The following is a 24,181-nucleotide window of genomic DNA, read 5'->3' as shown; positions in this document are numbered from 1 at the left end:
ATGCACTCGCTTGCTTTGTTTCTTATATGTTCCTTTTTATGGTAGCACGACATACTCTTTCACACAAAGTGGCATACTCAGCCTAATTTAACTATAATGGCCAGCCTGTAATGACTCACTCGCAAAAGCGCCTGTTAATTTTCATTTACGACTAAACAACAAAAATGTGCATGTCTCTCATATACCCCTATGTAATATATAAATGTGGAACGCTAGAGGATTGCCTTTGGGGTACCTCACAAGCGAATGTTATATGTCTGCGCACAACAAAAATAAAAATTAAAAAAATAAAAAGGGTCATAATACCGTTTGCTTTTACTGCAATAAAATACACATTTGTATTCAGCGATGTCTCACGTGTAACAGTACCCCCGGCCTATGTACAGGTTATATGGAGTTTTGGGAAGTTACAGGGTCAAATATAGCACGTTACATGTTTCAGTTTTTTCACATTGAAATTTGCCAGATTGGTTATGTTGCCTTTGAGAGCGTATGGTAGCCCAGGAATTATATATAACGTAATTTTACACTTCCTTTTTTTTTTTTTTTTTTTTTTACAGTTAGCAGGGGGAGTACCTGTCATTACAGGCACCCCCCCTGCTGGTATTGCTGTGGCCAGCTAGGTTTGTTACTTTAAAAAAAAAAATTATTATTTATAAAAAAATTTTTTTTTACACAGACAAGAGTTCAAGAAGAATTAATTAATTAGTTGTCTAATGGTTGTGATAAGTGTAGTTTCTGGGATGCAGATGTTCTTTATGCTGAGACAAAGGGAATGCAAGTTGCTGACTTGCACATATAGATTTCATATGCTAATAACCAGAAGTTCCTTTGTAAAGACCCTAAAATAGAATATGATTTATAGTACAGGACAACCATTTTCTTTCACTGTCCCCATCAGCATAAAGATTGGAGTAGAGAACGAATTGGAGTCACATGACCTGAATTTACAATTATGTTATTGGATTTACAAACATTAATTAGAATGCCGATATCATCAATGGGATGTAAACTGGAGGTAACATGGGGAAATACTTTATGCAACTGTATTTGTGTCCAATAAGTGTTCTAGAAAACCATTGTGTGTTCCCAACTCTTGTTGTAGAGGGGGAAGGGGAACAGTCACTTGCCAGGATTATCAAGTTTACTCATTCCTATAACAAAATATGTATTTGTATGCCGTTCCTTTACCTTAAGGTGGCATTCAGATCAGAGGGTGCATGTCAGAACAGGAGGACAAGCTCAGCAGAATTTAAATCCTCATAATTTTGGCACCACCAGTTACTGAGATCATTCATATGCAGCCGCACCACTGGGTAGTTGAACACATACTAACTTTCTGCTTGGCTTAATCACATCTACCCTGAGTGCTTCCGGTGCTAGTCTTTTCCAGTGGAACAAACCAAAACTCTACCCATCTGCAGTCCATGCCAGTTTTGCCCTGCAATGTCTGAGGTTTTCTGGCCTGAGCATCCAGAGGAGAGCTCCCTGTTAATCATTGTAATAAGAGCAGGCCAATGTACTTGCCAACAACGAATCAATATAAAGTTGAGGAAAAAAACACTGCATTTACTGGGAGGTAAACACACATGTAATTTTCAATCATGTATTTAATTCTCATTTATGTAAACTAAAGAGAAGTGACAGTTCCCAGTGACAGATTAAAAAATAAATCAAGTTTAGGCTTTCAGGGAGAATATTGAAAGGCAATAAGTGGCTTTTATTTACCATGAATATATATTTTACTATAATTCCACCACACTTGGTCCAATTATGGATCAACTGGAATGCAGTTTTAAATAATTGTAGACTCCAAGGCATAAATGTTTAAGGTTCTTTATAGTAACAAATCAGCCCAGAGCAATGCATCTCAAAGTAACGCAATGAAAGAAACGAATACAACTGGCTTAAGTGGCAGCCGAGAAAATTTCCAGGTGTTAACACTAAACATTTGTAAGTTGGAATACATGATATACAGTGTGTTCTATATCTGTCAACGTTTGCCTTTCATTCAGACCACTATTAGATATGCATTAAAAACTTTGTCCAAACAACTGTCCACATTTGTATAAACACCTGTAATTTCAGACATAGCACAATGTGACATCTTCTGGAATGAGTCTTCTGCTAATATCTATTGACGATCAAGTCCTAGGTCAGTATCCTGAAACCGTGTTTAATATACTAAGTTTCTATTGCAACAGATATAAAACAAAAGTAGTTAAGTGCTATGAGAAAACCACAAAAATTATACAAGTCCAGCTACAAAGTTCTTCTCCATAAAGGCAAGTACTTTACTGCCAAATACACATTAGCGCTGGACCAACAACTAGCATGTGGTCTGGTTACATCAGTATTTCGAATACTTCTCCCTTCAACTTTATCCTTGGGTTCTCCAGATGTAGAAAAAAAACATGTATCTGTGTACATTCAAAGATCATAGGCCGATGGTGTAAGAACGACCAGTAGGATTGTGAATGGCAGAGCAGACTGGAGAGGTCACAGCCCATTCATACCAAACTTTTTTCCCATTGTTACAGCGCCAGAACCGGACACACACTTTGTCGCCTTCGCTTAGTGGAATAGGTTGCTGTGTTAGAGAAAATTAAAAGTTATATAATATATAATACATACAGTGCATTCAGAAGTCCATTAAATCTTTCACCACACTTTTTTTCCACCTCAATCTACACTCATACAGAATTCATGATTTTGAAAGGTAAACATGTATCCAAGATCCAACAGCTGTAAATGCATATCAAAGCAAAAAAACACAAGCATTGAGGTCAGAGGAACGGTCTGCAGAGCTCAAGACGATTTTGTCAAGGCACAGACCTGGAGAAGTCAGACAAGTCTCAGCTGCATTGAAGGTCCCCAGTAATGTTGAAAGGAATAAAGTTTGAAACAGTTCTGTTCCTACAGCTAGCCACCTGACCAAACTGAGCAATTGAGGACGAAAGGCCTCAGTTATAGAGGGGACCAAGAACTCAAAAACTCCACAGATTTGTTGCTAAACTACTCTTGCATAGTCTTGGCTGTGTGACAATGGACATTCTCCTGTTGGAAGATGAACCTGATTCGAGGTCCCGAGCACTGGATACCTAAGGAAACTTGCACTCCTGTTGATGAATTGAGGCCAAACCGTTCAATCTTCTTTCATCAGACGAGAGGATCTTATTTCTCATTCTGAGAGTTCTTATGGGTCTTTTTAAATCTTTGCAAATTCTTTTTTTTTTTTGTAAATCTGTTTATTAGGTCATAAAATTCAGCTAAGAGTTGGCTCGCAGGCCAGAAAGAGATACAATATTTCCGGTATAAATCAAAGTGAACATGAGAGTCCCTAGATACAACATAATACAATTAAACATAACTTTTCAAGATCTGAAGCTCTGAATACTGATCTAGTAACAAGTTCCGTGTTTCCCTTCCCTAAATGGAAGTGCAGTAAACAAGCTTCATCCTAGGGTGGTGTAGCAATGTATGCAATGTATGTATGTGTGTATACTCGCAACGTATCGCTACTCTTGGTTTGAAAACCGCATATGTTCGGGGCCCACCTGTTTTAAACAAGACTAAGTGTATCAGATGAACAATCGCCACCTTAGAGGGTATGGATTAGGCCGTATAACAGTATAGTAATGGAGAAGAGACCAGTGAGTCTCGAAGTTAGCTTCATATAAATTCGAGCAAGCGAAGATAGGATGGTGAGTTACGGCCGGGAGCCCCATCGAGCCGTCTGTATATGTCACAGTGTCGGAAATGAGACCCTTTTTTGTGTCCTGAGGTGCGCGTGTGAGGAGCTTCCGTCTATCCTATGGTGCTTAGGTACCCTTTGCTGTTTAAGTTATAAGCCCATCACTCAACACTCCCATGTCATGGAACCTCTACCCAAGGTTTCCATATGCAAGTACCTACAGTAGGGAACCCACTTCTAGTGCGGGTGCCGACTCTTCCCCCGTAACAATCATCCGTAGCAGAGCTCGAGAATTGTTCACTAGTCACCTCCACCCCCACACCGTTGGGTTACCCACATGTAGCGAGGTCGCATTGTTATTTGTGTCCAGACGGGGGCGACTGTCTCTGTTGTGCGTACGTGTAGTGGGCACTTGTCAATCTAGGTGTCATGGTGTCGGTAAGATGAAGTAGATCTTGTCCAGGTTGTTAAGCATCCAGGGCAGCATGTGTCCCTGGAGGCAGCACTAGTAGTCAGGGTCCACTGTCCGTTGTCAAGTCCTAGCCCGTGATTCTCCATCTGTTGATGTCATTGTTTGTCGTAAGAAATCTTTGCAAATTCTAAGCAGGCTTTTATGTGCCTTGCAGAGGGGCTTTTGTCTTCACTGGCCAGTATGCATATCACACATGATCTATAAAACTGACCCAGAGTGGCAGACTGGCCAGTGAAGACAAAATCCCCTCTTTACTGCAAGGCACATAAAAGCCTGCTTAGAATTTCCAATATCCTATATTATATTATTTATATAATATAGGATGTAAATTAACCTTTGGTAGTGAATGATTCCTTACACAGACCCTAACCAAGTATTATTAACCCTACACTAACACTACAACACTAACTTAAAAGGAATACGTGCTCACATCAGTACCGAAATGCTGCAGCTCCTGCATCAAGCAGGACACAGTTACACAGTTATCAGTAGTAAGCAGCTGGCAGAGCCCAGCACAAATCCACGCAGGAAGTCCCTGTTCGAGTTTAACTTTCCTTTCTTCCCTCGCTGGACTCACCATGGCCGCTCCATATCTGTTGCCTTTGGCCTTCATGACACTGTCCTTTCTTGGTTATGATCATATCTCTCCCAACAATCCTTCAGTATCTGCTTTTGGTGTCACCCTCTCCACTTATACAGTCTCAATTAAAGCCCCCCAGACTATTTCCTCTGTCTCCTGTTTTGTTTTTGTACTGCCTCTCTTGGCAAACTTATTCATTAGTTCAGAATCTGCTACCACCTGTATGCTGATTAAACAGGCCCCCCCACGCCCCAACCGGCCTAGAATGAGTCAGTCTGCCTCTCTTCCATTCCTATTGGAAGTCCACCCCCACTTTCTAAAACTCAATCCAAATCTGTGATTCTTAACTTATCTGCTTATAATAATCCTCCTTTGTCACTCTCCTAACAAGTTGATGGTACATGACAGTCTGTCCTTTAAGCTTGCTTCCTTTGCTTATCTCTGAATCTGGCCTCACCTTTTTATCTCATATTTACAGATGCCAAATCCTGCCAATTCCACTTTAAAAAGCTATGGAAGATGGCACTAAGGAGCGGATATTAATGATGGGTCAGATTAGGTTGAGAGGGGAAAGAAAAGTATTACAAGATACTAAGATAATCTGTGATCTTACTTCTACAGTAGTGGGCATAAATACACATGCCATTTTCTTCCTTGCATGTTCAAACGACTGATGCAAGAAATAGCCTAACCTGTATTAAAACGTTTTAAAAATACATTTTTGCCAGCTACTCACCTTTATAGGAAAAAGTATAGGAAACCAGGAGAACATGCCAGGTGAATGAGTGTCTGGACATATACCTAAAAGAAACAAGGAGGTGAAACATAGATCATAAAGAATGATTATACATATTAAAGGGTTACTCCAACACTCTCAAATTTCAGTAATCTTGTTTTAAATTAAAAAAAAATTTAAAAAGCTACAGTACACATATTCATGAGCAGAGTGAGTTTATCTTGCCGCTAAAACCTGTCCACACACGCCCCCAAGGCAGAAACTAGCAGCCAGCATTGATATTTCTCCAAGCAGAGAGGCCCACCCACTTCCCAATTTTGCATACACCCCCAAAGCACAATGGAGCAGATGGCATGGATCAAAAAGTAAATACACCCCCACCCCCCATATATATTTGGGAGTCTAGCCAACTCCTTGGTTTTGCACCCCTCCCTGTCACAGGTGTCTCATCCCAGGGCCCTATTTAGCCTTGTACTGCAGAGAGCCCCAGATGGAATTTTTCCCCCCAAGTAAGTGGGTTAATCTCATAAGAGCAGACATTAGGCTGTTAGAGCAGGACCTGCCAAAGATGGGGTACATTGACATTGTGGCAGGCTTATGCAATATATGATCATATAATGTAACTAAAATCACCTAGATTAGGCAAATAAACTAATAAAATCTGCCAACATTGAGGTTGCTGTTTAGTGGATAGGTGAGTGCGCTGGATCTTGTGTAAATGCTCTCTTTTTTTTTATTTATTATTTTTTATTAGACAACCAAAAGGTATTCAATATGGGGTATGTCCAGTCACAAACACTGACCAAAGTTAGCATTTACATTTGTTTGTGTGTTAAAAATGCAAAAAACAATTATGAATGCCAACTTTGGCCAGTGTTTGAGACTAAGTTGCTACTAAAAGAGACTGAACATACCCCATTTGCAATTCCTTGGGTTGTCTTCTGTTGCAAATGGTATGCCGTCATGGGGGTAATTCTCATTCCTGGGCTACCATATGCTCTCAAAGGCAACATAACCAATCTGGCAAATTTCAATGTGAAAAAATGGAAAATCAAGCCTTATATTTGACCCTGTAATTTTCAAAAACACTATAAAATCTATACATGGGGGTATTGTTATACTCGGGAGATTTCGCTGAACACAAATATTGTTTCAAAACAGTAAAACGTATCACAACAATGATATCAGTGAAAGTGCCGTTTGTGTGTGAAAAATGCAAAAAAGTCACTTTCACTGACAATATAATCACTGTGATAGGTTTTACCGTTTTGAAACACTAATATTTGTGTTTAGCGAAGTCTACCGAGTAAAACAGTACCCCCATGTACAGATTTTAGGGTGTCAGACAGGGTTAACTATAGCGCTAGCAAGTTAAATTCTCTGGACTTTCGGCATGGGTTGTCAGGCAGGTCCCCCAAATTACAATCAATAAAATTTACTTAATTATGTAATAATATTACATAAATATGCACATGGAATTTAAATATATAAGCATATTTATACATTTGAAGTCTATGTGTATATTTATTAAATTATTTATGTAATTATGTATATGGACATATGTCTATTTCGTATTATTTTATTTACTTGTATATACATAGATACATATAAATAAATATCAAAATACAGTTATAATAAAATTACATATAATATAAAAAAAAACAAAAAAAAAACATTTTTTTTTTTAAATATATATATTTTTTATAATATATACAGTGACGTATTTGCCGCGAGGCAAACAAGGCATTTGCCTTGGACGGCACTTTCCAGGGGTGGCAAAAAAAAAATGCCACCCCCAAATGCCCAGGCAAATACCTTGTTAGCCTGCTGGCAGACGGCAAATGACGCCGCAGAGTGATGCAGGGAGACGGAAAATGACATAGTTGAGCAGAGAGCTCACAAATCAGCACTCCCTCGCCGCCTGTGTGTAATTTTACCTTAAGTGTATTTTTATATTAATAAAAATACATTTCGTATGAAGTTATACAAGACATATCTATATACACACACACACACTTTTTTTTTAAAAAAAAAAAAAAAATAATTTTTTCCACCAGTAGCAGGACTGCCTGTCACTATGGACGCCTATTGCGGCCATGTGAACGCTCAAGCAATCACATGGCCCTTCAGGTCCTATTTTGCAGAGGGGAGGGGAGGGAGGAAAGAGAGACTATCTGGGCTCTCAGACAATTCCCAGTGGAGAACAAGACCGATCACCGAAGTGAATGGGAATGGAGGGAGGGTTAATTTTAAGGTTTTAAAAAAAAAAAAAAAAAAAAATGATATAGATATATATATATATATATATATATATATATATATATATATATATATATATATATATATATATATATATATATATATATATATATATATTTTATTAATTCTTCGCTGAGTGCCTGCCTGATGTGGGGAAGTATTGCAGTATGCCTCAACATCGAGGCAATGCTGCAATACCATCAGAGCAGCTCTAATTCACCACCAGATACATCCAAGGTCACTAAGGGGTTAGAGGGATCCTGTAGTGCCAGGAAAATAAAGCTGTTAAATTGGCATACTCCATTTTAAGGAGTAGGGACATCATATTGTCCTCAACAATGGCTCTTTGAAAGGGATCAGTATAGCATCACATTTATTATTCACACATTTTGATGTGATCTAGGATGATCAGCCTTGCAGTATAAACATGGTGTTAGCCTTAAGGGTAATTGCTCCCATAATCTGGTCTCCAGAAGCTAGGCCAGGAAACTCATACAGCAATATTCTGTTGACTCAGGGATTCGACCTTGCTGTCAGTTGTAAAATAGATATGTTGTAATTGTATAAGTCTTAATATATAGACTCCATTATCATTATCTGACAGACAGACACTACAGGCAGTCTTAGTCCTGCGATGTGATCATTGCATTTTGTCAAAAACTGCAATGATATACATTAAAGGGGCAGGGACCAATGAGCTGGAGTGGTCTTGGTGCTTATAGTGTCCCTTTAACTGAGGGAAAGTAGGGAGGGACTGTGGGTTGCAAAAGGAGTGGGGAAAGAGTGGAATGTACATATGATATTTTGTTGTGAGAGACAACTATAGAGGCATATCGTTAGAAGACTTTTACTGTGTGCAGCTTTAACACCGTCTAAGGGCAGGTGCACTTACAAGTCAGCCGAGATCAGGCAGTGTGTGTGGATGACAGATTACATTTGTACACAAAACTTTAGGCAATCTGGAACAAAGTTCTGGGCTGCATGAGACCCATGTGTAACTAGATTCTTGCACATAATTACAGACTTCTCTGTACAGGCAGATGTTCCAGTAGAAACATTGCAAGTACAGACTGCTTGCTCCATGACCACTTGTAAAACCAGAAGTGGTCATGAGATTGGAGTAACCCTTCAAATAAATTGATGGAGAATGGCCATAAGGCCTCAGAAAGTTAAAACATACAAAAGAGTACAGATGCACAAAATAAAAACAAAACAAAAAAACCTTAATGCAAGATTATGATCATTAATGAGATACTAACTTAAAGTAACATCCTTATACAAAACGGTCTGGAAATATCCAGCAAATCCATGCAGCACTGTATTCAGCTCTACTTTGTACTCTAAGCAGCAGTAACGATTGTTGTCAATTACAGCATCTGAGAAAAAAGAAATAATAATTAATACACCTTTAAGACTAATCAGCATCCCAATTATTTGCGGATTAGATTGTTATATGCTGTAACTTTTTTGTATGTGAGGTTTGAGCTTTCAGAGTTGAGAAAATATGGTAGGGTAGGAAAAAAAATAAATTGTATTTCTATCAATGTACAGGGTCTTAATATCCCATATAAAAGAACAGAGCCGTATTTATTCAAGAGACAAGAGGATAAGATAGGGAGAAACTAAGAGGTGAAAATTAAGTGTGGACGCAAACCCCTTCCACCTGAAGTGGATAATTAATACATTGCTAAACACAAATACACACACCATTCAAGCCATGAGACTTTCTTTTCCCACAGAAATCTCACTTTAACAGTGCTCTCACTACTGCAAGGGATTCTGGGTAGGCGTATGCAAGTGAGCTCAACAAAGATACACATTTTTGCCTCAATTCCACTTTATACATTGATTACTTGGAGTATGCGTCTGCTGTATACAACAGCTTTGAAACAACTCAGGAAGAGGAGCAAAGCCGGTGAACCACTCATGGCAGCTGTTTCGTTGTTAATGCAAATCAGCATGAGGTTGGTTACTAGCTTGCTCTGGAGGCTTGGCGTTACTTGTAAAGTACATACTAAAAAAGTTGTGGTGGGTTAAAAAAATAAATAAAGTGAGGATGAAAAAGCTGTTGTATAGAGCAGACACATACTCCAAAGTATTCATGTATAAAGTTGAATGAAGGCAAAAATGTGGTTCTTTGTTGAGCTCATTTGCATACACCTACCCAGAATCCCTTGCAGTAGTGAGAGCACTGTTAAAGTGAGATTTCTGTGGGAAAAGAAAGTCTTAAGGCCTGAATGGTGTGTGCATTTGTGTTTAGCAATGTATTAATCTACATTTCTCTCTTTTTGAATAAAGACCATCTAGTTTTGGATAAATAGATACCAAGTAGTGGTTTGCAATTTAAATTCACATGTTTATATAGGTTATTAAACATCTACCTCCACAACATAGCACCTAGAAAATGCGTAAAAAAAAAATAGGGAATATTATGGTTTAGCAGCAAACATGCCCCTGATGTGGAATCTAATTTATATTGCTCTATTTATCAATTCTTGCTTAAGATTTTACACACAGTTTGTCATCTGCATAGGAAGAAACAGAAGTGTCCTTTCTTACAGTGTAGCAGTTCATTTGCCTTCCGTCCTCTACGGCATTGATCTTGAAAAAACATAATATGTGCAGTTCAGTAACAAGTCGAGGAAATCCAAATGCGGACATAAATAATAGCCAGGAAAAGAAAAATATATACTTTGACACTTTTTCCTTATTCCTGGCTAATCATAGCAGCATTTAACATACAAATAACAAGCAAGGTGATAGACCGTGCCCCAAAAAGCAGTAAGAGAGAAGAAATATATAACATTTAAAAAAAATAGTTACATCAGTTGGTTCAATCTACATACGCTGAGCTAGGATGGTTTCTGTAACCTTGAAGGAAAACAGAAATAGACAAAAAAAAAAAAAAATAATTGTGCAATATGTAACAGTTATTTAAGCTATTGAGGTAGAAATATAGTTTGCAAGATAGATGCAGCTGCTAAGAGCTCTGCAGTAATGCATATCCTAGGTGGGGATAATACCACCAACGCTCTTCATACCAGAGCATGCCATTGCTCTGCATATTGTAAGTAGGATACCACTTTTTATCCTTTACTTTGTGTATATACATACAATACCATAAGACCTTTCTATTGAGTTCTCTCATATACTGGACGGAAAGAACTACCAAGCAAAGCTACAAATATCCACAGACGGTTATTGTACTGTCCAGGCGCATTACAGCAGAGCTCTTAGCAGCTCTATCTATTGTGAGTTTGCACACTATATTTCTACCTCAAATAGTTTAGTTTAAATAACTTACATATTGCAATATTTTTTTGTCCATTTGTTTCCTTCAAGATTACAGAAACCATCCTACCTCGGCGTAAGTAGATTGAACCAACTGATGTAATTATATTTATGTTCTATATTTTTGCTATATCTTATTGCTTTTGGGGCGCTGTCTATTACCTTGCTTGTTGTTATCGGTTTTGTCAGTGAGATTTTGGGAATTCTCAGATTTACTGCTGCCCACCCACTTAACCTTGATTGTAGTGAGCGCTTACTCCTATCTCTCGGTTCTATTTAATATAAAAGAATTCCTCAAGCAGTATTAACACAGATTAACACAGTGAGATTATGCTACACAAACTTGATTAAACTAGAGAATTACACTGAAAGAAAACGGAGAATCTGTGCATGAAGAAATACCAATTTTGTAGTGTCGACTAAACGTTTTAGGACCAATTACATTTTTTTTTTTTTTTTTACAGATTCTCTCTGCCAGAACTCCAGACTCTGCAGCCCATGAGGTAGCAATAGACCTTGTGGAGTGTACACACAAATCCTTGGGAACAGGAACCTCCTTAGCCCTAGAAATTATCCATGTATGGACAGTAGAGACTGAGGCTGCTTCTCCCTTACAAGAACCCCATGGTCTCACGAAGAGTTGCGATTTCCTCCAATCCACCGAATGCGAAATAGATGTTGAGACATCTTTTCAGGTCTAATTTATGACACCTCTCCTCTGGTAAAGATTGTTTTGGAAATCTACTTCCCAGATTCCGATGGTAAGAAAATACAACTTTATATACAATACAATACAAGTCTGGTCTTGGACTTAAAACCACTATTATGAAAGAATGATGTGCAAGGCTCTTCAGACATAAAGTACTCCAATATCTGCCATGCTCCTGGCCGAAACTAATGCCAGGAGCAGTAAAGTCTTTTGAGAAAGAAATGGATAGTTCAATAGGTTCAAAAAGAGGATCAGTTAGCAACTACACTACTAGTGGCAGATTCCATGGAGCAGTAAATTTTCTTATAGGAGGTCTAACATGTGACTGACTTTAATAAACAAACCATTGGCTGCTCTGCCAATTTAATACCAGAGGGCTTAACCCCTTAACCCCTTAAGGACCAAACTTCTGGAATAAAAGGGAATCATGACCTGTCACACATGTCATGTGTCCTTAAGGGGTTAAGGACACATGACATATGTGACACGTCATTATTCCTTTTTATTCCAGAAGTTTGGTCCTTAAGGGGTTAAATAGCGGGGTACTGTATTTTTAGCTTGTTAAGTTTGAGACCTCTATTCAGACATGATTGTAAAAATTCTAGTATCTGGGATACTAAAAGGAGAAATTAAATCCTGAATACTTTATTTTTGCCAGATGGCAAAGGCTTCCCAAATCTTGTGACATGTTGTTGAAGTAGATGTTTTACTTGAACACATTAAGCTGAAACCACCTTTTCAGGCTTGGCTACGGAGAGGCAGTCCATGACTGCACAAGGTTTGCCGGAAATCTGAACTTGTGAAGTTCCACCTGAGACAGAAGATCTTCTTTAATTGGAATCTCCCATGGCTAGTCTACCGCAAGCGGCTTCAGCAGGGGAAACCATGGACAGAGGTCAGAAGGGAATGAAGGTTAGCACTCTTCATTTTTGCCAGGATATTTTCCTCAGAACAGAGTGAATGAGGGGAATTGGGAGGAAATGCAGCCTAGATGGAATAGACAATATTGATAGCGCGCATCCCGAGCTAAGGCCCTGGAATGAAATCTCCTTGAAATAAAGCACAGGACTTGTGCATTCTGTGTTGTTGCCATCAAGTCTTCTTGGGGAAACTTTCACTTCTGGACCAACGGTTTAAGTTTTTTTTGTGGAAAAGTTTCCATTCATCCACTTTGTGTCTGCTAAGGAAGTCTGCCTTAGTATTCTCCTTAATGGGAGATAAACCGCACAAGGCGTTCCATGTTTTCTTGAGCCCAAGTTATGATGGGTTGTACTTCTTTCATCAAGAGGATGCTCCTGGTTCCTCCCTGATATAAGCTGCTGTGGCCTTGTTGCCCTCTCAACTTTATCCAATTGTTCCAAATAAAGGTGTTGCAAATATAAAAGTGCTAGAAAGGCTGCATTCAATTTCCTTATGTTTGAAGGCAGGGAATGAGCACGAGGAAGCGAAGCCATTTTGTTTGAAAGAAGAGTTTGCCAAAGTGGGCTCCCCATCTGTATTGACTGGCTTCTGTGTTAATTATCCAGTCTATTTTTTTCCAGAAGGAAACCTCTTGAAATTTTTTGCCAAGAAAGCCACCATAGAAGTTTTATCTTTAAGTGGTCTGGAATGTGTATTGACATTTCCCATTCTTGCGATCTGGTCTTGAAATTCTTTAGGAATAAGTGCTGTAAAGGTCAAAGATTCCATGGTGCCCATCTGACGAGGCCCATTGTCGAAGAGAGGGTGCAAATAGTTTCATAAATTCTCTTGCTGACAGGTGCGTCGACTTGGAATCGTCTTCTCTAAAGGGTTAGAGTCTTCCCTGAAGTGCAAATATTTTCCCCAGGATTATGCCATTCTGTGCGCATGAGATCTTTAAATCAACCTGTGTACTGGCAACGAAGGGTTTATCTGCTTGATTCCCAAAAGTGCCTGTCAGAATCAGATGTTTCAGGCACTTCCTTTGGAATAGCCAAGGTTCTTCTAACCACCGAGTCCAGGAGGCAAGTAGTCTGGTTAATATCTTTGTCAATTCACACTCACACTTTGAGGAGCTATATCAGCTCGGTGTTAAGAGCTTGGACGGAATAATCCCAGTCTATGGATTTCTTGAGGTTCCAGATCGTTGGTGAGTTTATAGGTGTAAGTATTCGTTATATGAAAAACAAGAGTAAAATACGCCACATGGTCTAGTACGTAAATATCAAATATTGTAGTAAGAGTAGATGATCCTACTTACATATACTAGAGCAACGACCTGCTCTAGTTTGGAGAATTTCAGGTGGAATAATCCCCACCTCGGGATATAGTGGACCCAGGTATAGCAGCAAAGCAGTATTAAATAGGAAGGAGGACAAAAAAAATGACTGGATGGTTTAAAAATTATATATACTTTAATACAATAAGTAAAAAGTGAATAATACACTATAAAACCAGTCCTGTATAAAAGTCCAAAATTCTTCCTCACTTGACGCGTTTCGCCGAAGCTTTCTCAAAAGTGAAAGTGAATAAACGCCTGTTTAAAATATTCTGTTCTTACTATGTTCTCCTGATCTTGAGGATTGTCCTGATGCACAGAAGACACCGGAGAGAAACAAATCCCTGCGGTCCCCAATTCCAGAGATGAAGTTACATGTACCTGGGGTGTCATGAAGAGGGAGGCTGACCTCTTAGGTATAAGACCAGAAGGATGGTCAGGAGAGCATAAAATAAACTTTTCAGAAAATCTGATAGAGAAATACATTTCAAAATAATTTCTGTCCTAAAAGAAGACCGGAAAAGGACAGAGGTGCTGTGGATCCGGGGGTCCTTAATATACCCTAGGACAGACATAGGCAACCGTCGGAACTCCAGATGTTTTGGACTACACCTCCCATGATGCTTTACCAGCGTTATGGGCGTAAGAGCATTAGAGGGGATGTAGTCCACAACATCTGGAGTGCCGAAGGTTGCCTATCTAACCCATATGTTAAATGCTGCCATGATTAGCAATTAAAAAGTAAATAAGTATCATATACACACACACACACACTAATAAATTATATATATATATATACACACACACACACACCTTTGTCTGAAACGTTAATAAGTGGTATCTAGATCAAACAAGAATAAAAACCAAAATACACTATTATTGGAGATGCAGTAACTTTATAGGTAATTACATATTTGGTGGGAATGCAAGATAAAATTCAGTAATGGGATTTGGAATGTTTAGCTAAATCTGATAAGATCAGTATAGAAAGATCTCACCTAACTCCCCTTCTTCATTTTTACTGGCCTACTTTAACCCCTTAAGGACCAAACTTCTGGAATAAAAGGGAATCATGACGTGTCACACGTCATGTGTCCTTAAAGGGTTAAGCAAATAATTGTATCTCACTATTCATTGTGTTATGGCAATTAAAGTTTTATTGGCAAGAAATTGCAAACAATCTTACGACATTACACGTACACATTGGAAAGCACAATTTATCCTCCAATGAAAAAAAAATAAAAAATAAAAAATAAAATGGCAGAAAGGGATTAGTTGGATTAATAAATCACCCAGGTATAAAAATAAATAAAAATATAATCTTGCCTTGAGAAAGCTAGAATTATTTTAGCGACTGACCCAGTACTTTATTTTATGTTTATTGGGTACAGGTATCATAAATATCCCATCTTGGAAGTTCATCCTTAAATTTTTGTATGTCTATTTTGTTTGCATTTTTCTAATCTGGAAAGCAATCAGCATAACATTCTCAAACTCACCTTTATTTGGGTGAACAAAGGTAAAACACTGTAAGGGTTCAGACAGCTGATGGAAGTTATGAAGTCTGACAACATATGGCATCTCAAATTGGGCCTAGAAAACGACAAAGCAGAAATGCAGCCCACAATGAATTGTTGCATAGTGGTAAACAAAGTATACACTGATACCATTTAACCCTTTCAGGACCGCTGACGGTTCAGGACCGTCAGCGGTAAAACATGCGTTTGGACCGCTGACGGTCCTGAACCGTCATAACGGTTTTGGGCAACTTACCTGATCGCCGTCGGTCCCACGGCGGCGATCAGTGCTCCACCCGGTCCAGGGGGGTTGCCTGTCTGCCCGGGCAGTCCCCCCCTCGGCAGATCAGGACCCCGCGGCCATGTGATCACTTGATCACATGACCGCAATAGGTGTCTGTGTATCTGCCTGCAGGGGGACTGTCTGTGCTGACAGGCAGTCTCCCTGCAAGTGAAAAATAAAAAAAATTAAGTTAAAAAAAAACAGTGTAAAATCAGTGTAAAAAAAATAAATAATAATAATAATAATAATAATATATATACACACACACAGAAGTATTATATCTATATATAATATATGTATATGTATCATATATATAATGTCATATTAAGTGTATTTTTATATTTATATATACGTATATTAATATAAAAATACACTTATTTAAATTACACACGAATATATACAATATATAATTGCTATATATATGGTATATATATTATTATAAAATACAAATAATATGTTAATAAAAATAAAAAATAAAAATAATTTTTAATAATTATAAAAAAATATTTATATATGCAATTTTATTCTAACAGTATTTTGAGATATAGATATATATATATATATCTATATCGAAATATACTTAGAATGTAATGATATATATCTATGTATAAATAAATAAATAAATAAAAACAATACGAAATATACATATGTCCATATACATAATTACATAAATAATTTCATAAATATACATGTAGACGTCAAATATATAAATATGTATATATATATTAAAATTCTACATGTGTATTTATGTAATATTTTTACCTAATTAAGTAATTTTAATGATTGCAATTTGAGGGACCTGCCTGCCAACCCAGGCCGAAAGTCCAGATAATTTAATTTGCTAGCACTGTTTAACCCTGTAACTTTCTATGACACCCTAAAACCTGTGCATGGGGGTACTGTTTTACTCGGGAGACTTCGCTGAACACAAATATTAGTGTTTCAAAACAGTAAAACATATCACAGCAATGATATTGTCAGTGAAAGTGAAGTTTTTTGCATTTTTCACACACAAACAGCACTTTCACTGAGGATATTATTGCTGTGATACATTTTACTGTTCTGATACACTAATATTTGTGTTCAGCAAAGTCTCCTGAGTATAACAGTACCCCACATGTAGAGGTTTTATAGTGTTTGTGAAAGTTACAGGGTCAAATATAAGCCTTGATTTTACTTTTTTTTTTAATTGAAATTTGTCGGATTGGTTAGGTTGCCTTTGAGAGCGTATGGTAGCCAAGGAATGAGAATTCGCCCCATGATGGCATACCATTTGCAAAAGAAGACAACCCAAGGTATTGCAAATGGGGTATGTTCAGCCTTTTTTAGTAGCCACTTAGTCACAAACACCGGCCAAAGTTAGCGTTTCTTGCATTTTTAACACACAAACAAATATAAATGCTAACTTTGGCCAGTGTTTGTGACTAAGTGGCTACTAAAAAAAACTGGACATACCCAATTTTGAATACCCTGGGTTGTCTACTTTAAAAAAATATGTACATGTTAGGTGTGTTTCGGGGATTTATGACAGATAACGGTGTTACAAGGTCACTATTGATACATTTAAAATATATATATATTGAAACAGCAATTTCCTACTTGTATTTATAGGCCTATAACTTGCAAAAAAAAAAGCAATAAAGCATGTAAACACTGGGTGTTTTTAAACTCGGGACAAAATTTTGAATCTATTAAGCAGTTTTTTTCATTAGCTTTTGTAGATAAGTAAAAGATTTTTCAAGTAAAAGTCCAAAAACATTTTTTTTTTTTTAATTTTTCACCATATATTATTATTTTTTTTAAATACAATATTGGACATAATACAAATAATGGTATGTAAAGAAAGCCCCTTTTGTCCTGAAAAAAACAATATATAACTTGTATGGGAACCGTAAATGAGAGCGGAAAATTACAGCTAAACACAAACACCACAAAAGTGTTAAAACTGCTCTGGTCCTTAACGTACAAACATCGCAAAAACAGGCCGGTCCTGAAGGGGTTAAATGGATACTCAAACCACCAAAATAATTTTAGCTAAGTTAAGCAGCTTTATTGCATACGTCATACACCTGCAGTTTCACTGATCAATTATCAGTCATTTAGGAGTAAAATCACTAGATACTGCTTATGAAGCCCTAGTCACAACTCACCTACCGGTTCACACATTCTGCATTAAAAAGGAGAGGAAAAAAAATAAATGTTTTTGTTTTCAATCAGATGTTAACGGGCTTTAAAAGTTTTTATCTCCCGCTTTATAAATTGAACTTAAATCACACATGGGTTGGTCTAGGACACTTAACAGAGCAGAGTTAAAAAAAAGTCTAAATTAAACAGACTGTGCAATAAAGGAAATTTAAATATTATAACAGTAAGTGTTTAGGAAGGTTGCACAAGTTACATGATGAGTGTGTATAAACATAGAAACATAGAATGTGACGGCAGATAAGAACCATTCGGCCCATCTAGTCTGCCCAGTTTTCTAAATACTTTCATTAGTCCCTGGCCTTATCTTATAGTTAGGATAGCCTTATGCCTATCCCACGCATGCTTAAACTCCTTTACTGTGTTAACCTCTACCACTTCAGCTGGAAGGCTATTCCATGCATCCACTACCCTCTCAGTAAAGTAATACTTCCTGATATTATTTTTAAACCTTTGTCCCTCTAATTTAAGACTATGTCCTCTTGTTGTGGTAGTTTTTCTTCTTTTAAATATAGTCTCCTCCTTTACTGTGTTGATTCCCTTTATGTATTTAAATGTTTCTATCATATCCCCCCTGTCTCGTCTTTCCTCCAAGCTATACATGTTAAGATCCTTTAACCTTTCCTGGTACGTTTTATCCTGTAATCCATGAACAAGTTTAGTAGCCCTTCTTTGAACTCTCTCTAAGGTATCAATATCCTTCTGAAGATATGGTCTCCAGTACTGTGTACAGTACTCCAAGTGAGGTCTCACCAGTGTTCTGTACAATGGCATGAGCACTTCCCTCTTTCTACTGCTAATACCTCTCCCTATACAACCAAGCATTCTGCTAGCATTTCCTGCTGCTCTATTACATTGTCTGCCTACCTTTAAGTCCTCAGAAATAATCACCCCTAAATCCCTTTCCTCAGTTGAGGTTAGGACTCTATCAAATATTCTGTACTCTGCCCTTGGGTTTTTACGTCCAAGATGCATTATCTTGCACTTATCCACATTAAATGTCAGTTGCCACAAGTCTGACCATTTTTCTAGTTTACCTAAATCATTTGCCATTTGGCTTATCCCTCCTGGAACATCAACCCTGTTACATATCTTAGTATCATCCGCAAAAAGACACACCTTACCATCAAGACCTTCTGCAATATCACTAATAAAAATATTAAAGAGAATGGGTCCAAGTACAGATCCCTGAGGTACCCCACTGGTGACAAGCCCAAGCTTCGAATATACTCCATTGACTACAACCCTCTGTTGCCTGTCACTCAGCCACTGCCTTACCCATTCAACAATATTGGAATCCAAACTCAAAGATTGCAGTTTATTGATAAGCCTTCTATGTGCAACAGTGTCAAAAGCCTTACTGAAATCTAGGTAAGCAATGTCTACTGCACCACCCTGATCTATAATTTTAGTTACCCAATCAAAAAAATCAATAAGATTAGTTTGGCATGATCTCCCTGAAGTAAACCCATGTTGTCTCTGATCTTGAAATTCATGTGTTTTTAGATGTTCAACAATCCTATCCTTTAACATGGTTTCCATCACTTTCCCCACTACTGAAGTAAAGCTTACTGGCCTATAGTTGCCCGACTCCTCCCTATTACCTTTCTTGTGAATGGGCACAACATTCGCTAACTTCCAATCTTCTGGGACTACTCCTGTTAACAATGATTGGTTAAATAAATCTGTTAATGGTTTTGCTAGTACACCACTAAGCTCTTTTAATAGCTTTGGGTGTATTCCATCAGGTTCCATTGACTTATTTGTCTTTACTTTTGACAGTTGAAATAGAACCTCTTCCTCTGTAAACTCACGTGTAATAAATGACTCATTTATCCTTTTTTTTAACAGAGGTCCCTTTCCTTCATTTTCAGCTGTAAATACCGAACAAAAATATTCATTGAGGCAGTCAGCTAGACCTTTATCCTCATCTACATACCTTCCTTCTTTTGTTTTTAAGCTAACTAATCCTTGTTTTACTTTTCTTCTCATTTATGTATCTAAAAAAAGTTGTCCCCCTTTTTTACTGACTGTGCTATTTTCTCTTCTGTGTCTTGACTGCCCCATAAACAATTTTCTCACTGTCACTTGACTGCCCCATAAACAAAGTGATTTAACCCCTAAATAGCAGAGAATTGAGCAATGAGATTGCATGAGGCATGATCTGTACAACTAAACTGCTTCATTAAGCCAACATTATTTTGGTGCCTATAGTGTCCCTTTAAAATAATTGTTGCAGAGCATTTTTAAATATATTAGCTAAATGACATGTTTATGTGGCACAACAATATTTTTTTCGTATCCTAGTGTTAAAAACAGTGAGACCATATTTTTTTTTGCAGATTTTTTAATTTTTCAACGGTATACCCAGTTACAGTATGTATAGGACTGAACGTGAAAACGCAAACCCCATCCTTACGAGTACATTTAACTCAGCCCTACCTCCACACTCTTGACCACGTGTTAGGGGCATAGACTAGCTAACAGTCCAGGAAAAGAGTCTCACATTGAGTAAACTAGTATTGAGTAATCCACCTATCCTGGACAAAATACAATGTGACACTTTTTAAAAGGCAAGTTAAGTCACCATGACCACTGTAGTGATTTGAAGAGGTCATGGTGCCTATAGTCTGCATGTGCACAATAAGAGATTGCTTCCAGATGTATTACTTCACCTCCGTCTGGAATGAGTGAAAGGTTAGACATGCGGCTTCTGCAGCGGCCTTATGTCATAGGTCTGCTGCAGAGGAGACTCCATACCTGGCAGGTTTCCGGGATAAAATGACAAATACTTGCAAAATGGTTTGCCCCATGAGACGCTTACCATCATAGCCACTACAGCATGCTGTAGTGGTTAAGATGGTTGGAGTAATCCTTTTACTTCTGTCCAGCTGTACTCAGACTGGAAAAAAAAAAAGAAAAAGAAAAAAGGGTATCTGCTCTATAAAGATTGACAGTAATGTGTAACTGTACTCACATCTGGGTCTCTATCCTTCTCCCTGCAACCTCGCACTTCATTATACAGTTTAGATGAAGAGATTGGGGCCAAATAAGAAGTGTATTCACCAGGTATACTAACACCATCCTCTGTTAAAAAAAAAAAATAAAAAAAATAGCACAGGGTTAAGAAAGAATTTGACAAAATAGAGTAAAACAGAAATATAAGTGCTAAAGTACAGGATTCACACTTTGAACCTTTCAGGAAGTGTTGGGCTCCATCTAAACATTCTGGGGACAGCTCATTGTCACCAAATGATCCTAAAAGTTCACTGACTATAATATCAGCCTTTTCTGGTGCCTTCCAATCCCTCATGTCGCTGGATACCACTGTCACTTGACTGCCCCATTCTTCATAACGCCATCCTTCCAGTCTGTCAAGAATATGTAGAATCTAATCAATAAGGAGAACAACTAGCAAAAGGTTGTTACTAAGAAGAGATACATAGACAGGAGTGCAACAAGAAGTCAATGTGTATATTAAGTAACATTTCACATAGAAATTAGGTGTCACTCAACAAATAAATAGTTTCTCTCTCAATTCAATAAGTCCCAGACAAAAAGGCGGAAAATTAATAGAAGGAAAAACTCTCATACAAAGAGCCCTAAGTGAGGCACAGTAGGGTACCTCATTTACAGACATTATCTGAGCACTGAAGGTCTTAGGGGAGGGGGAGGAGAAAGCTGAACTTAAGCCTCTCTCTAGGATAGGAGCAGAATTCACACTGAACCCATCATGAAGTGGAGCACCATGTTATGCAGGCTAACTGTATGTAATAAAAAAGGCATTTGTATGTGCGTTAAGGAGAAGATTCAGAGTATCCCTGTACTCACGTTATTATGGCATTAGGATTCTTCTCCACAGCATACACTTTGATCAGGCGGTCTGCTTGCTTAGCTGCTCTGAGTGATGCATTTACCAAAGGCCCACGGCCTGCCCCAAGCACCATTAAGATCCTGAAAATGGAAAAGGTCCCATCAGACATGTAAGAGGTACAATGGAATATTATTAAAAAGTGTTATGTGAAGAATTAGAACCATGGATGTAATTGCCTAGTAGTTCTTAGAGCAAGTTCCTATAGATCTGCAAGCAAGACAAGGTAGACAAAAGATTTATGCACTCACTGGGTGTTTGTTTCTTTCTCTTCTTCAGGAACTCTGTCTAGCAGACACTTATACACAGCCTATTCGAAAATTAAATTAATATAAATTAAACATCCTCTTTAAACACTCTCAGCCCATTCACAGACAGATTTGTATATTCTGGTTAAGAATCATTTTAGACATTTATTCAGACCCAAAACCAGAAACAACCTGATAATGGCAGATCCTTTCATGTACACACAAACACACACCCCCCCTTACCTGCTGGTACTGAGAATATTTCACTGGATCTTTCTCAAACACCTCATAGGTTTGAGATTCCAAGTTATCCATTAGAGGCTAAAAAAATAAAAAAAATAAACCAGAACAAATAAATCATTATGATAAAGTCAAAGCAATGCTGAGTTACATGATGCACAATCAAAGCAGAATACATGCGTATGCAACTAATAAAACATAGAAAATAGGACATCACATCGTAAACACGTAAAGGACCAATATAGTAACAGGAAAACAAACTAGTTTTCCTGGCTCTATAGTGTTAATAGGTCCCCCCCAACCTCAGGGTCCCACTTCCGCTGTGCTCAAGGGGTTAAACTTTTACTTCTCTCCAGTGCCGGGAAATCTCCCTCTTCCGACGTCAGCGCTGAATGCGCGTCAAGAGTCACGCACGCATTTAATCAGTCCATAGGAAAGCATTTCTCAATGCTTTCCTATAGACGTCAGCGTCTTCTCACTGTGATAAGCGCGGAAGCCCCTCAAGCGGCTGTCAATGAGACAGCCACCTGAGGCTGGATTAACCCATGTGTAAACATAGCTTTTACAGCTACAGGGTTAACCCTAGATGGACCTGGCACCCAGACCACTTCATTGAGCTGAAGTGGTCTGGGTGCCTATAGTGGTCCTTTAATATCTACCCAGGAGAGCTACTGACGCCACTGTGCATGTTTAAGGTGGTGACAAGAATAGCAGGAATGGAGTGGCTCTCAGAGTTGGAGACATTAATTGTTCTCTTTGTTGCAAATGTGTTAATGATAACAATGCAGCAGGTTTAGCAGATCACTAATGAAATACATAGAGAGACAGAATTTCCGTGTACCCCAACGTATGCCACAAACATCAAGTGGTTATGGTGTTTGTATGATGGTTGTATTTTTAAAGATCTTGCAAAGCTGAAAGAAAGAACACAATTCACAAGATGGTAGAGTATGTGGAATATGATTTTTTTGTTCTGTGGGTAGGGCACCTCCTGCTGTTTGTGTTCATGGATGGCCAAGCATCAAGAAGTTACAGAAGTACCAAATGAACAAATAGAAAAAAAAATAAACAACTCATCCACGATGGTTAGGAAGCTGGTTTTGACTACTAAAGCCAAGGAGAGTCAGTAATTGTAAGTCAGGAGACAGTTTTCAGAAAACAGACATTAAAATCTAATGTGAGCTACCTAGCAATGCTACTATAAACTATATACAGTTCGTGTACAGTCTGCCATAATCATAGCCAACCAGCCACCACACCAATAGAAATTTAGCTACAATAAAAATGCGCATAAACACAAAGTTGAAATTAAATTTACCTGGAGTGGAGACTGCAAATAATCCTCATAGCCCTTGGCGAAAACCTCATAAGCATTAGGAGGCGGACGATTTTGACTCAAATACTCCAGATACTGCAGGTACGAGCAGAAATCTTTCTCAGAGTGATGGTGGGAACCAGAAATCACAAACTGCGCTTCAAGCTGAAAGAATAAAAAAAAAAATTAAAAAAAAATAATGATCATTTCTAAAACCTTACTCCAACACTCCACATACAAAAATAAATAAGTTCAATTTAAAAAACATAATAATATTTATATTAGAGTAGTATTTTAAATTTAAACATTTATTGAATTTAGCATTTCTTGTTGTGGGCATATCTATAAACAGATTACAAAATCAGACAACCATCCTATTACTTTCACTTGGGTAAATTCATTGGGCAGGCAAAGGGAGAAGACTTTCAAAATCTGCAGCTTTTGGAAATTGCTTTTAGATATAACCCTCTGCCCCACCCCCAAAAATATATATATTTTCAGTGGGGGTATATCTACTAAATCATA

The 24,181-nt window shown here is 37.9% G+C and overlaps 1 protein-coding gene across 1 annotated transcript in view; it reads right to left on the bottom strand.

Annotated features, from left to right (window-relative positions):
• Positions 1 to 1,798: 1,798 nt before the first annotated feature.
• Positions 1,799 to 24,181, bottom strand: part of PRMT5 (protein arginine methyltransferase 5) — a 43,787-nt gene continuing 21,404 nt past the window's right edge. The window contains exons 8-17 of the mRNA XM_063457141.1: positions 23,660 to 23,821; positions 22,345 to 22,422; positions 22,105 to 22,163; positions 21,814 to 21,936; positions 21,178 to 21,353; positions 20,960 to 21,069; positions 15,480 to 15,573; positions 9,001 to 9,117; positions 5,483 to 5,547; positions 1,799 to 2,590 (exon numbers count right to left, since the gene is read on the bottom strand). Coding sequence (XP_063313211.1) covers positions 2,438 to 2,590; positions 5,483 to 5,547; positions 9,001 to 9,117; positions 15,480 to 15,573; positions 20,960 to 21,069; positions 21,178 to 21,353; positions 21,814 to 21,936; positions 22,105 to 22,163; positions 22,345 to 22,422; positions 23,660 to 23,821 — 1,137 coding nt within the window. The 3' untranslated portion in view covers positions 1,799 to 2,437. The remainder of the gene's footprint in view (positions 2,591 to 5,482; positions 5,548 to 9,000; positions 9,118 to 15,479; positions 15,574 to 20,959; positions 21,070 to 21,177; positions 21,354 to 21,813; positions 21,937 to 22,104; positions 22,164 to 22,344; positions 22,423 to 23,659; positions 23,822 to 24,181) is intronic.

This window comes from Pelobates fuscus, chromosome 5 (assembly GCF_036172605.1).
Source record: "Pelobates fuscus isolate aPelFus1 chromosome 5, aPelFus1.pri, whole genome shotgun sequence".
Classification (NCBI taxonomy): domain Eukaryota; kingdom Metazoa; phylum Chordata; class Amphibia; order Anura; family Pelobatidae; genus Pelobates; species Pelobates fuscus.
The sequence above is the reverse complement of the archived record's forward strand: the minus strand, read 5'-3'. Positions and strand labels throughout refer to the sequence as shown.